The following is a 14,442-nucleotide window of genomic DNA, read 5'->3' on the forward strand; positions in this document are numbered from 1 at the left end:
CATAATCCTGAAGAGAAAATGACTTAATATGTGGTTTTTTAGCTTCTTGTTATTTTCTCGGAAAGGTTTATTATATTTACTTCGACAGCTGGTACACTAGTCCAGCTATGGGTGACAAACTAACAGGAACACCGACATTGTCAGCACAAAGTAGCTAAACGGAAAGGGTTTCTCTGACATCAATAAAAGTGAAAGAATGAGGGACAAATATGTAATGGGATGCGATAAACAAGAAAATGGTGATGAAATGGAAGGACAAGAGAGACATCATGATGGACAGCATCTCCATGATGAGGGACATCAGTTGGGAGTCCCATCTCAAACAGTCAGGCATTATCCAGAATTTTTGCCAGGCATAACAAAGAAAAGACCAAGAAGTAGTTGTGGATTATGCACACGAAGAGGTCTTTGAAAAGATACATCTTATTCATGTTCAGAATGTGAATTCCCCTATGTGCAACACCATCATTTTAAATATTTCACACAGAAAAAGGCCTGGAATTGTGTAGAAATAAAACGTTATTCTCTTCTTTAATACTCCATGTTTGATCCTAATCTAATTTTGGTTCATACACTAAAATCAACAAATAAGTGTTTTAATGAGCGAGCAAGTTATGTAGCGTGTGTGACTGCAGCAGCCAGCACTAGTGAGACTGCAGCAGCCAGCACTAGTGAAGTTATCCACGAGGCAGAGAAGCGCTTATGAAAAATACCAACTTATTGGGTTAAAATAACGTCCATCATTTGAAAAATCTTTCCTGATATTTTTTATTTAAATGTTACAAATTGTTTAGTAACAGAAATATTTGTTATTTCTTTTTTAATAAGAAATCTGCTTTGGGTTGTAAACTAAAATCCAAGCCAGTGTCATGCTTTTACCACGTTATTTTGTAATAACGCAGTTTTATGATGCCAGTGAGAGTGTATAATTGTGTTACTCAAGTCCCGAAGTAGCATATATTATACCCTCTGTAAGAAGTATTCAGCTGTTAAAAATATTTGGTTTTGGTTTATAACACAAACCAGTAATTATAAAAGAAACACATACATATTTCAAATGTGTGATCAAGGCTGAAAAGGCCATCCAAGGGTTCCACACAACAGTCTTAGCTCCATTAATAGAAATGTGAAGGTATAACAAATCCAGTTTCAGTATACCCATGATTCCCTTATTTGAGCTCCACATGTCATTATGCCATTTTATGTTGACGTAGCAACTGACAAGTGCACCCATGTTCCTGTGGGTTTGAGAGTTCTTCATTGGTTGAGCTTGGCGTTATACAGATCTTTCAGTCCACCTAGAAGAAGATTCTGCTGGGATTATGCTCATGTAATCTCTCTACACTTTTAATCACTTGTTGTGGGTGCACTGTTATTACACACTATGACTAAATTCATTTGGACACTGCAATTTTCACAAATGTTGGTGTTCTATAATCACTCAAATTACACTGTCTAACTTATGCATGTGAAGAACAGAGGTGCTGTTGAAAGTCTAAACCATAGGTGGGCAGTGAGAGAGCCACACTCCCGGAGCCATCTGCATGAACATGGGCAGAGCCAAGGAGCCAAGACGATGATGCTTGGTTTGTGGGGCACTCAACTGCGCGGTTATCATCGCCCATACAAATTCCCAACCATTGCTCAGTCCAATCTCACCACTTTCATGAATGATGATGAAATGATGACAACACAAACACCCAGTCATCTCGAGGCAGATGAAAATCCCTGGACCCACCAGGAATCGGACCCAGGACGAGGAGCCAAGAGCAGCTGGTGTCTGTCTAATAGTTTGTGCGTAAAGACTAGATGGCAATATGTGCAGCCAAGGTGCAAGAATAGCCACAGCAATGTACCTGGCTGAGTACACAGTATTATGTTATGTTACAGTGCATTGTGTAGTTGAAATGGCTAGTCAAAGCAATGCAGTAAAGTGGTGTTCTATTTTATGGTTTTTTTTACCAAAAGCAGAGGAGGAACACAATGTTTGGTATGTGGTAAAATATTAATAATAAAAAAGTACAATATAGAACTTCACTGCAGAACACAATACTTCAAACACATTACTTCAGGTTCTGGAAATCAGGGAAATTTGGAAAAACACTGGAGAAATTGTGTTTTTGTCTCAGTAGATGAAATAGTTTGTTTACTGAGATGTCATGCGTCATCGCTGGCTGGGCGAAGCTGAGAATGTGTGCTGCTTCCTGACTCCCTCATTCTTACTGCTTCTCCCCTTCCTACCACTCCTCTCAGCTTGCAGTCAGTGCTGCCACCACTTTTGGCTGCTAGCCTAGCAGCTGCTGAAGAGAGGCAGGGAGGTGTGAGAAGTGGTTTGTTCGGATCTGATTCTCAGATATTGTTGGTGTAGCGGCAGGAGGTGGCGTTCATGTGTGCATGAGTTGTCTGAGTGAATGTGTGTGTGTGTGTGTGTGTGTTCTTGTTTTCTGACAAAGGCTATGGCCGAAAATTTAGTTGTGAGAGTGTGATTCTCTTTTCTACTTGCCTGTGTGCAGCTCAGCGATCATCTTTATGGTAAGTTCCTACCTATCCTTATTGGTATTGACTCTCATAGTATTTGCACAAGTTATCTGTTGCATGGATTGATCATCGTGGCATCATTTCATCAACATGGTGTCTGAGACATGTGAATAACTTGCCCACGAGTGTATGTCCGTGATGGGCCAAAGCCGCAGACCCCCCCCTGCGGGTCCGGGGATTAGAATAGGCCCGCGGTATTCCTGCCTGTCGTAAGAGGCGACTAAAAGGAGTCCATCCCCCTCACGGGGGTAGTTAGCGCCTGCGTCCGGAGACGGACGGTTCCACGACCTCTCATCGTGGTCCTTTTGGTTTTTCACTTCTCGTTTCTTCCCTCCTTTTGTTGGTTCCTTTCTTTGCTCTTCTCCACCTCACTGTCTTCCTTACTCTTTCCCTTGCCTTCTCCTTGCCTTCTCATTGCCTTTTCTCCTTGCCTTCTCATTGCCTTTTTCTCCTTGCCTTCTTCTCCTTGCCTTCTCATTGCCTTCTTCTCCTTGCTTTCTCATTGCCTTCTTCTCCTTGCCTTCTCTGGTCTCCGCCTCGGCGTTTGAGACAGTCTGTCCTCTTTCTCCCTCTCTCTCTTCTTTTTCCTCTTCTTCCTTCCTCCCTGTGCGTGCCTGAAGGCCGACCCACGCGTTCGCACGCGTAGCCGGTGACGGGGTAACGCGTAAGTCCCCGCCCTGGGTAGACATGTAAGGCACGCGCGTACCCCCTGGTAAAGGCCAGGCCCGGGGAGGGGTGATTGCCTGAGCTGATACCTTCTGACCATGCCGATTGGTCCCTCCGTCTGTTTCTCGGGAGGTGTGACCTGAGGTGTAAACATTCACCTAAGGCGGGAGTGCCCTCTGAGAGGGTCCCCACAAGGAAGGAGCGCGCCATCGGAGACGCTGGCAATCATGGGGGATTCCTCCGCAATGGATTCTACTCCACCTCTTTCGGCTTCGACCCAAAAACGGAAACGTGACCAGCCAACAGTGACAAAAGTACTACCGCCTGCCCCACAGTTCCTCGTAGTTTCTCGATCTGAGGACGGAAAGGATTTTTCCTCTGTCAACCCTTTCGTTATTCAGAAGGGCGTAGATGCCATAGCCGGATCTGTCAAATCTTGTACCAGGTTGCGTAACGGCACCTTATTACTAGAAACTGAGAGTGCCTTTCAGGCACAAAAACTGCTTCGGGCCACCCTCCTGTACACGTTCCCTGTCCGGGTGGAGGCCCACCGAACTTTGAATTCGTCTCGTGGTGTAGTCTATACTAGCTCCCTCGACGGATTGACTGACGAGGAGCTTCAATCATTCCTCGCTGAGCAGGGCGTGACGGCTGTCCATAGGGTCATGAAAAAGGTCAACAATGACCTTGTACCGACCCGGACAATTTTCTTGACCTTCGATAGTGTTAAGCTGCCATCGCGCATCAAGGCGGGCTACGAGGTTATTTCTGTTCGCCCCTATGTCCCGACACCTACGCGCTGCTACCAGTGTCAGCGTTTCAATCACACTCGACAGTCTTGTTCCAATGCGGCTAAATGTGTCACTTGTGGCAGGGATGCCCATGAGGATGACTGTCCACCTCCGTCTCCTTGTTGTGTGAACTGTCAGGGTGACCATGCCGCATCCTCCCGCGACTGTCCTGTCTATAAGGAAGAACGCTGTATCCAGGAAATTCGGGTCAAAGAGAAAGTGTCCACCTCGGCTGCTCGCAAGCTATTGGCTAGTAGGAAGCCCACGCTGCTCCCAGCCGGGAAATACAGTACTGTCCTCGCCTCTCCTCGGACTACCCGGGAGGTAGCAACCCAGACATGCGATCTGACCTTCAGCACCACGGTCGTCCGTTCGGCCAGTGCTAAGATCGCGCGGTCGATGTCTCCTCTTCCTCCCATCACCCCACAGACACGAGCACCTTCCTCAGCTTCTGCTAAGACGAAGACACCGAAGTCAGATGCACGAGCCTTCATGAAGGAACCATCCCGTGCAGACTTCCTCCGTACCTCGACCTCCCAGCCTTCGACCGGTACTTCCACTACACGTCCTTCCAAAAAGGCGCATAGGAAGCACAGTTCTCCTTCCCCGCCACGGCGCATTTCTTCTCTTGCGCCACCCAGCGGCTGCCGCCCCAGGCCGTCATCCGTTTCGCCTGGCCGCACCGCTGGTCGCCGTACATCTGGCCGTTCACTGGCGGAGGAAGCTCCCCCTCCCGGCCATCCTCCCGAGATGGCCGATGACCCTATAGACCCAATGGACGATGACTGTCCGCCTACTGATAGCGGCGGCAGTGCTCGCTCGAAGCCAGGCCCTAAGCGGCCTTCGAGGTGACCACTTCTCTCATCTTCCTTTTCTTCCGATGGCACTTATTCACTGGAATATTCGCAGCATTCGCTCCAACCGAGAGGACTTGAAGTTGCTGCTCCGCTTGCACCGTCCGCTTGTCGTAGCCCTCCAGGAAACGAAGCTACGCACATGCGATCAAATTGCCTTGGCACACTACACCTCTGTGCGTTTTGACCTACCCCCTGTGGTAGGTATCCCAGCTCATGGAGGGGTTATGTTGCTGGTCCGGGATGATATTTACTACGATCCCATCACGTTGCACACCGTCCTGCAGGCAGTTGCCATCCGCATTACTCTCCCCACTTTTACGTTTTCCTTTTGTACCGTTTACACTCCATCGTCATCTGCCGTTACCAGGGCAGACGTGATGCAACTTATTGCTCAGCTACCTGCACCATTTTGGTAACTGGAGACTTCAATGCCCACCATCCCCTTTGGGGCTCTCCAGCATCCTGCCCGAGGGGCTCCTTGTTAGCAGACCTTTTCAACCAGCTTGATCTTGTCTGCCTCAATACTGGCGCCCCTACTTTTCTTTCGGACACATCTCACACCTATTCCCATTTAGACCCCTCTATATGTACTCCCCAACTTGCACGCCGGTTTGAGTGGTATGCACTTTCTGATACATATTCGAGTGACCACTTCCCGTGTGTTATCCATCTCCTGCAGCATACCCCCTCTCCGTGCTTCTCTAATTGGACCATCTCCAAGGCAGACTGGGGGCTCTTCTCTTCCAGGGCGACCTTTCAGGATCAAACGTTTACAAGCTGCGATCGTCAGGTCGCACACCTCACGGAAGTCATTCTCGCTGCTGCTGAATATTCCATCCCTCACCCTCCTTCTTCTCCACGTCGCGTACCGGTCCCCTGGTGGACCGCAGCATGTAGAGACGCTTTACGTGCTCGTCGACGTGCTTTACGCACTTTTAAACGCCACCCTACAGTGGCGAATTGTATCAATTATAAACGATTACGTGCTCAGTGTCGTCGTATTATCAAAGAAAGCAAGAAAGCCAGCTGGGCTGCTTTCACAAGCCCCTTCAACAGTTTTACTCCTTCTTCTGTTGTCTGGGGTAGCCTGCGCCGGCTATCTGGCACTAAGGTCCACTCACCAGTTTCTGGCTTGAAGGTCGCGAATGACGTCCTTGTGGCCCCTGAGGCTGTCTCCAATGCCTTCGGCCGCTTTTTCGCAGAGGTTTCGAGCTCCGCTCATTACCACCCTGCCTTCCTCCCCCGCAAACAGGCAGAGGAGGCTAGGCCACCTAACTTCCGCTCCTCGAATTGTGAAAGTTATAATGCCCCATTCACCATGCGGGAACTCGAAAACGCACTTGGCCGATCACGGTCCTCCGCTCCAGGGCCAGATTCTATTCATATTCAGATGCTGAAGAACCTTTCTCCTGCGGGTAAAGGTTTTCTTCTTCGTACATACAATCGCATCTGGATTGAGGGACATGTTCCCGCATGCTGGCGCGAGTCTATTGTTGTCCCGATTCCTAAGCCGGGGAAGGACAAGCACTTGCCTTCCAGTTATCGACCTATCTCGCTTACCAGCTGTGTCTGTAACGTGATGGAGCGAATGGTTAACTCTCGATTGGTTTGGCTGCTCGAGTCTCGACGCCTACTTACCAATGTACAATGTGGATTTCGTAGGCGCCGCTCTGCTGTTGACCATCTGGTTACCTTGTCGACCTTCATTATGAATAACTTCTTGCGGAAGCGCCCGACCGCGGCTGTGTTCTTTGATTTGGAGAAGGCTTACGACACCTGTTGGAAGGCGGGCATTCTCCGCACCATGCATACATGGGGCCTTCGCGGTCGCCTCCCTCTTTTTATTCGTTCCTTTTTAATGGATCGACAGTTCAGGGTACGTGTGGGTTCTGTCCTGTCCGACACCTTTCGCCAGGAGAATGGGGTGCCACAGGGCTCAGTTTTGAGCGTCGCTCTCTTCGCCATCGCGATCAATCCAATAATGGATTGCCTCCCAGCTGATGTATCAGGCTCCCTTTTCGTGGACGATTTTACCATCTATTGCAGCGCGCAGTGTACACGTGTCCTGGAGCGCTGTCTTCAGCGTTCTCTTGACCGTCTTTACTCCTGGAGTGTCGCCAATGGCTTCCGTTTTTCTGCCGAGAAGACGGTATGTATTAACTTCTGGCGATACAAAGAGTTTCTCCCACCGTCCTTACGACTCGGTCCCGTTGCTCTCCCAATCGTGGAGACAACCAAATTTTTAGGCCTTACATTTGACAGGAAACTTAGCTGGTCTCCACATGTGTCATATTTGGCCGCCCGTTGTACCCGTTCTTTAAATGTCCTCCGTGTTCTCAGTGGTCTGTCGTGGGGAGCGGATCGAACCGTCCTACTTCGTCTATATCGGTCGATCGTCCGCTCCAAGCTGGATTATGGGAGCTTCGTATACTCCTCTGCACGGCCATCCATCTTACGCCGCCTCAACTCCATACAACATCGGGGTTTACGACTTGCGATCGGAGCATTTTATACCAGTCCCGTAGAGAGTCTTCATGCTGACGCTGGCGAATTGCCACTCACCTACCGGCGCGATATACTGCTTTGTCGGTATGCCTGTCGGCTACTGTCAATGCCCGACCATCCGTCTTATCGTTCCTTTTTTGACGACTCTCTTGACCGTCAATACGGGTTGTATGTCTCTGCCCTGCTACCCCCTGGAGTTCGCTTTCGTCGCCTCCTTCAACACCTTACTTTTTCCCTCCCTGCAACCTTTCGAGTGGGCGAGAGCCGCACGCCACCTTGGCTCCAGGCTCAGGCCCGCGTTCACCTTGACCTCAGCTCGCTCCCAAAAGAGGTCACCCCCGGTTCGGTCTACCACTCCCGTTTTTTGGAACTTCGTTCGAAGTTCATCGACATGACTTTCATTTATACAGATGGCTCTAAGACCAATGACGGGGTCGGGTGTTCCTTTATTGTCGTGGCACAAAGTTTCAAATACCGGCTCCGTGGCCATTGTTCGGTCTTCACAGCTGAGCTCTTTGCCCTCTACCAGGCTGTTCTTTACATCTGCCGCCACCGACATTCTGCTTATGTCATCTGCTCAGATTCCCTGAGCGCCATCCAGAGCCTCAGTGATCCGTACCCGGTTCACCCTTTCGTACACCGGATCCAACGCTCTCTTCAGCAGCTGGTGGACGTCGGTTCTCCAGTTAGCTTTATGTGGGTTCCGGGCCATGTCGGTATCCCTGGGAACGAAGCTGCAGATGCCGCGGCCAAGGCTGCGGTCCTCCAGCCTCGGACAGCTTCTTGTTGCGTCCCTTCGTCCGATTTTAGCAGGGTGATTTGTCGGCGCATCTTATCTCTGTGGCATGCCGATTGGGCTGCACTTACCGACAACAAGCTTCGGGCCTTAAAACCTCTTCCCGTGGCTTGGACGTCCTCCTCACGCCCTTCTCGGCGGGAGGAGGTCGTTTTAGCCCGGTTAAGAATTGGACACTGCCGGTTCAGCCATCGCCATCTGCTGACGGCTGCGCCGGCGCCGTTCTGCCCATGTGGGCACTTGCTGACGGTTAGACACATTTTAATGTCCTGTCCAGATCTTAACACACTGCGCCTCGATCTTAACCTGCCAAATACTTTCGATGCCATTTTAGCGGATGACCCACGAGCAGCTGCTCGTGTTCTTCGTTTTATCAATTTGACAAACCTCGCTAAGGACATTTGATGATGCTGTTTTTTAATCCTATGTCTGTCAGTCTGTCTTTTATCGTGTTTTCCCTTTTAGTTGTTGTGGTCAACTTGTGCCTCGCGGTGCATTCTTAGAGTAGTCAGGGCGCTAATGACCATTGAAGTTGTGCGCCCTAAAACCACAAAAAAAAAAAAAAAAAAAAAAAAAAAAAAGGCCGCAGACCATCTCTGAGAGTATCTCTAACGGATTGGGCCTTCTGATCTGAAGCCCACCATTTCCCACTAATGCAGGTCCTGCCCAATTAGATCTAGTCTCGCTGATCTGCCTGCAGGCTGGGTCTGTTCATGTGTGGCATAATGCAGTGGATTTTCACAATTTATCCGTGGGCCCAGGACTGAGGTGCTCCTCGGCAGGCCAGAGGCCACAAGCGATGGATTTCAGGAATTGCAAGTGTCTCAACACAAGTACATTGTACAGTGTGGCGTTTTATAGTCATTTTATTTATAGTAGTGCATTTTGCATTTCAAAAGTAGTTTATGCATGAGAAAGTATGAACAGTAAGGAGAAGAAAATTGTGGCAGTCGCTCGCAATTTGTGCGCTATGTACTCATATATTTCTTGAAAGAAAAATCACCCAATACCTGTTAAGTAATGGACATGACACAGTGGGCAGTAACCGACAATAACGAACATAGTGGAACCAACATATTATTGGCCATCACTTATTGTGTTGGTCTACACAACTACTCTTCTCTGCCTTACACACATCTCTCAAGAGGCCTACTTTTTCTGGGGTTATTTCTGAGAACAGCACTGTCCATTGAGCCAATTTGTGCCCCCCTTTGGTCTACACAGTGATTTCCATAAAGAAAAATGTTTTTTATGTATGTATGTATGAACATAAAAAAGCAGAATTATTATTGTACTGTAATAGAGAATACTAAATATGGAACATATTTCAGTTGTTAAACATACTAATTTCCAGCATTTTAAGACAATTGTCGCATTGTTGAAGTATTTAGTGAGATGGTGAAGGTGGTGGGAGGGAGGGGGGGGGGGGGGGGGGGACTTCCTAGAGTTTGAGAGATAGTTATTCATGAATACTCAGCTTCTGCATTTGTTACAAAAGCTGTGATGTTCGTGGTGTGTGAGGTTATTACAGTGTACATCATTGTAGATGAGTTGCTTCAGTTGAAAATAACGATCACAAATTACTTGCATCTTTAAAGGTTGCTGAAAATTGAAGAGGAGTATCACAGAGATCTCTGTCACAGAGGAAGCCTCAGTGCTTATATCAAAGAACTTGTTTCACCATAGAAGGCTGAATGTGGTTTCACAAACTAGTTGTCAGAGTAGTTCCAAAATAACAAGATATCAAGTGGAAGGAAGATAGGCAAGAAGAAGACAGTTGAACATCTCATTGTGCTTATTAGATACAAAATACAGGTTCAGTTGAACAAAAATATAGGTTTAAAGTGGGCATTGAGATACTGAAGGAACCATTGAATAAGGGATTGATTTACGTGAATTATTAATATTAAAACCTGAATCAGGATGTTAAAGTTAGAGAATCTGAAGTGTTCCTCCCTCTACCCAAATAATTTCCAAACATCCATGAACAGTCAGTGACTAGGAACAAAGTGTCTTTATGTTAAACTTCATACTGTTTCTACAAAGGTTGATTTAAAGAAGTGCATGCTGCTAATTTTCGTAATTCCCTCTGTAATGGATAGTTGCAGATGTGTGATGAGTGCAGCACTCTGTTATTTTCAAAGGATGACTTATTGATAGTAACCATAAAATCAAAGTATCAGATGCTTCTATGTTATAGTTTAGTGTTCTGAGATTGCATTGCAGTAATAGGCATTTCTGGGGATTTTGTGCCATAGTTTGCATGTAAGTAAAGAGTGTTAAATTCGTAAAATGTGGACCTTAATAGTGGACAGAAACTGTAGCCTGCTTCGGGGACTGTACTGAGAGCCATCTTCTTTGCTGCAATAACTGATTGAAGTTTTATACTGTTCTTTATAGAACATTATCCTCTCCTGAAATGAATGTGAGTTGTAAAACCTTGAGATGATGTGACCAACGAAAGAAATGTGTTATGTTGGTGTTTCTATTTTGTGCATTGTTTACAAGCAAAAAGAGATTTATGAAATAATGCTATATTACTTTTTTTGACACTGTAATGTCTGCTTGGAGCACAATCCTTGTATATGATTTCTTCATAGATTTTCTGATTAAATATTGTAGTGATTTTATAAGCCTGATCATTTTTATCAAACTGTTTCTGGAAAATGAATTTTTCTTTTGAGTTTTGCAAGTCATGATACTAATGCTTTTGTTCTAATTACAGCTTTGGGGTTACGAAAGGTTGCTAAGACCTGAATCTTCAGTCACCATTGTCAGCATTTGTCATTGAACCATATCAAAAGATTTGAAAGAAATTTTAGCTCTCTTTAAAGTGTTGTTGCAGCATATGCAGAAAGATAGAGTTTGCAGTTATTGTGGAGCATGATTGAAGAATAATTATGCAGTCACAGAAAAAGAAAAGCAGTATATAAACATAAAAATTCTGAGGAGATAATATTATGTAATTCATCAGCTTCTCCCAGTGTACTTCATGTTGAAATAGTCCACAGATGAACTACTCAGTGTCAGTGCCCTAAACATGGACATCAGGCAGTTCACTCGTGAACTATTTTGACAACGTAATATTTCATTGACATTTATAAATGTTGTGTAATATAACAGAACTTACATTTACAATTGTGATCATGAAGCAAGTGGATATCCTTATGAGTTACAGGACATACAGGTTACTGCTGTAAATTAGATAATTAGGTTTTCAGTTTGTCTTCCTAGGTTAAAGTAATATCATGGATCACGGTGAGAATGGGTAACATAGTGTTTAGAGGCTATCAAACTCAAGTGTGTTTGGCCACATTTAATGACACTGCTCATCTTTATTCTAACTTCGATGTTTTACTACAAGTCTCATTACAGTAGTAACTGTATTTGCTGCCTATCATTCTGTATTATAATATTTCAAAGAAATCTCTGCAGTTCATCATTCTTTAGTAAAATTGTACTGAATATGCATATTAATACATTTAAAATGTTGCCAAATGCATTAAATTGGTATTAGACATAAAAATACAATATAGTGTGTAAAAATGCTGGATTATTATTTTTAGTGTAGAGTTATCTACATAATGGACTTGTTCAGTGTGAAAAATTGCGCTAAAAGATTTGATATTTTGTTAATTTTATTTATGTATTTATTTATTTATTTCCCTCTTGTAAAATGTCAGGACTTCACTTACATATAACTAGAATTAACACTTTTCACACCTCAAGTAAGATAATTGTGCAGAAGGAAGTATTTTCACAAAGAAATATTTTTAAAAAACTTTAAGAGATTATCTTTTACAAAGTGTAACACAGATTACATGTTCTGTTGAAATATAAAGATAAAAGAATACAGTTGTGTATGTCCATGTTTTTCATACTGATGATAAAAATTAAAATAAGAGGAATCAGTGGTGCTTCCAGCAAGTTTTCTGTTGATAGATATCCTTTCTCATTTAAAATTCTCCAAATAATAGAAGAATGTGCATTTTAATTGTAGTTCCATCATTCACATAGTACTGCTAAAACTGTTCAGAAGAATTAATGCTACTTGTTCAGAATTCAGTCATCCAGGATGGTTTTTGTGTGTTTGAGAACTTCGGTATTAATCGTAGAAGGCAAGCTTCCATGGGCAGTAGTTACGTAATTGCTGATATTTATTTTATGGGCATACGGTCAAAGTTAAAGGCATAATTCTCTCCCCAGTGTTTAGTCTTCCAATGCTGGAAAGGCTTTAATGATTCAGAAAGCAGTTACAGAGACTAAACACCTCAGCAAGCTGAACTGTTTATATGAATCCATGCAATGGTTGGTTAGTGACAGCATCAGACTTAATCTTATGATCACAGAGTCGCGTCAACATATGCCATGGAGCTTGTAGTAGGGAAGAGTTAGTGCTGTTTGTTTTATTAATACTAAGGCCCTCAGCTTGTCTAACTTCAGTCCTCCTCCTTTTCTGTTAATACTGTTTCTGTGCTTTTGAATTTATGTGGTTCCTCTTACATCCTAGCATAGTAATTACTAGAACTAGCTAAGACCACAGTTTCAGAGAAACAAATTTGGTGGTTTCCCCAGTCCTAGTGCATGATCTGCTACTGCTGATTTATCTGTCTTGCCCAGTTGACAGTTGCTGTTGTGTTCATTGAGGTGAGTGTTAATGCTTCTTCTTCTTTTGTAGCTCCTATGTCTACTTGGCATGTGCGAGCATTGGAACACTGCAAAGGACTTTCACCTGCCACTTGTCCACCCATATATAAAATCCCTTGTGCTTGTGGCGAAGTGTGCATAGGAAGTACAAAAAGGATTATTATTAACATCCAGCTCAAGGAACACAAGAGCAGTTGTCACCTGGGCACAGCGGATAAATGAGCTGTAACAGATCATGCTTTAGGACCAGGAAACCACCAAATAAGTTGCTCTGACACTGTGATCATAGCGAGATCTACTGATTACTATGATAGGATGTACAAAGAAGCCATAGAAATTTTAAAGCACAAAAAGAATTTTAACAGAAAAGAAGAGCTGAAAGTAGAAAAGATATGGGCCTTAGTGGTAAATAAAACAAATAGTGCCAACTTTTCCTCACTACAAGCTCTACAGCGTAAGTCGGCACAACTCTGCAATTTTAGGCAGTGATCTGATGATGTCGTGAAGCATCCATTGTGGGGATGCATATAAACAGTTTGGCTTGCTGAGCTTTTTAGTCTGTAACAGCTTTCTGGGTCATTAAAGCCTTTTATGATGTCTCCAGCATTGTAAGAGGAAACTTGGTTAGGGAATTATGCCTTGGACCATGGCCATGTCCATAAAACAAGTATCGGTAAAATTCAGCATTGTCCGACAGTATTACCATTAACCCATGTCAGCATGTTCCACACATACTCAATGGAGCTGAAATCAGAACTCATTGCTGGTCATTCCATCACCTGAATTTGTAGACTTTGCCAGACATACCTGATGATGTCCACTACAGGTGCGCAGGCATTTTTGTGAAATGCAGCAACTACGACACAATCATCACCTCATCTCGAAGGGTACTGTTAAACACTATCAAGAACCTTGCTGGATTACATTTAGCATCTGCAACTTAACACAGTATCTCCATCTTCTCATAAGGAAGCCTTAAATTTATGGTAATCAACACAGGTATCAAATGGTGAAATAGCCAGATGATGTGGGTTCACATGAGCTGAAGACTTAACTGTGTAATGTTGGCACCTCATCAAACACCAATGTTACAGTTAACATTATGAAGTCATCTTGCCATTGCACTAATGTGCCACGACAAAGATTGACATATCTCTGTTGGGCTACAGTGTGTCGGAAACCTCGATCAGTTCATCTTGTAAACTACCTGTCTCCTTGTAGCTATGCCAGAAAACTCGGAAAGATCATAAGGTTGGATTATAGTCATTTTTGTTTGTGATTTGGTGCAGTTAACTTAGAGTGTCATGTTTAATTGTTCTCTTTTAGAAACTTTTGTATTAGTAGTTGGTATACACGCTGTTTGTGGATATTAAAGTTACATTCTATGATTATTAAGTTAATTAACAAACATTGCAGTTAAGTGAGTACTGAATTTTTGTTGTAAGAAATAAGTAACTTTTTATGTTTTATCATGTACCTGAAAAGCTAACATTCAGGCCTAATTTTTGTGGCTTGTAAATAACAAAAATTCAAGTAGTGGAAAGTCTGTTATGTGATTTAATTGTATTTTTAAGTGTGTGATTTGAGTTGCTGTGCATGGTAAGTTTGGGTGGTGTCGTAGGATAGTCAAAGGGGGAATGGC

General features: G+C 44.3%; 1 protein-coding gene across 1 annotated transcript in view; it reads left to right on the top strand.

Annotated features, from left to right (window-relative positions):
* The window catches only part of LOC124556648, a 66,910-nt gene extending 52,719 nt beyond the window's left edge, over nucleotides 1–14,191 (top strand). The window contains exon 6 of the mRNA XM_047130614.1: nucleotides 10,879–14,191. Coding sequence (XP_046986570.1) covers nucleotides 10,879–10,910 — 32 coding nt within the window. The 3' untranslated portion in view covers nucleotides 10,911–14,191. The remainder of the gene's footprint in view (nucleotides 1–10,878) is intronic.
* The last annotated feature ends 251 nt before the right edge of the window (nucleotides 14,192–14,442 follow it).

The sequence above is a fragment of the Schistocerca americana genome, chromosome X (assembly GCF_021461395.2).
Source record: "Schistocerca americana isolate TAMUIC-IGC-003095 chromosome X, iqSchAmer2.1, whole genome shotgun sequence".
Taxonomy (NCBI): domain Eukaryota; kingdom Metazoa; phylum Arthropoda; class Insecta; order Orthoptera; family Acrididae; genus Schistocerca; species Schistocerca americana.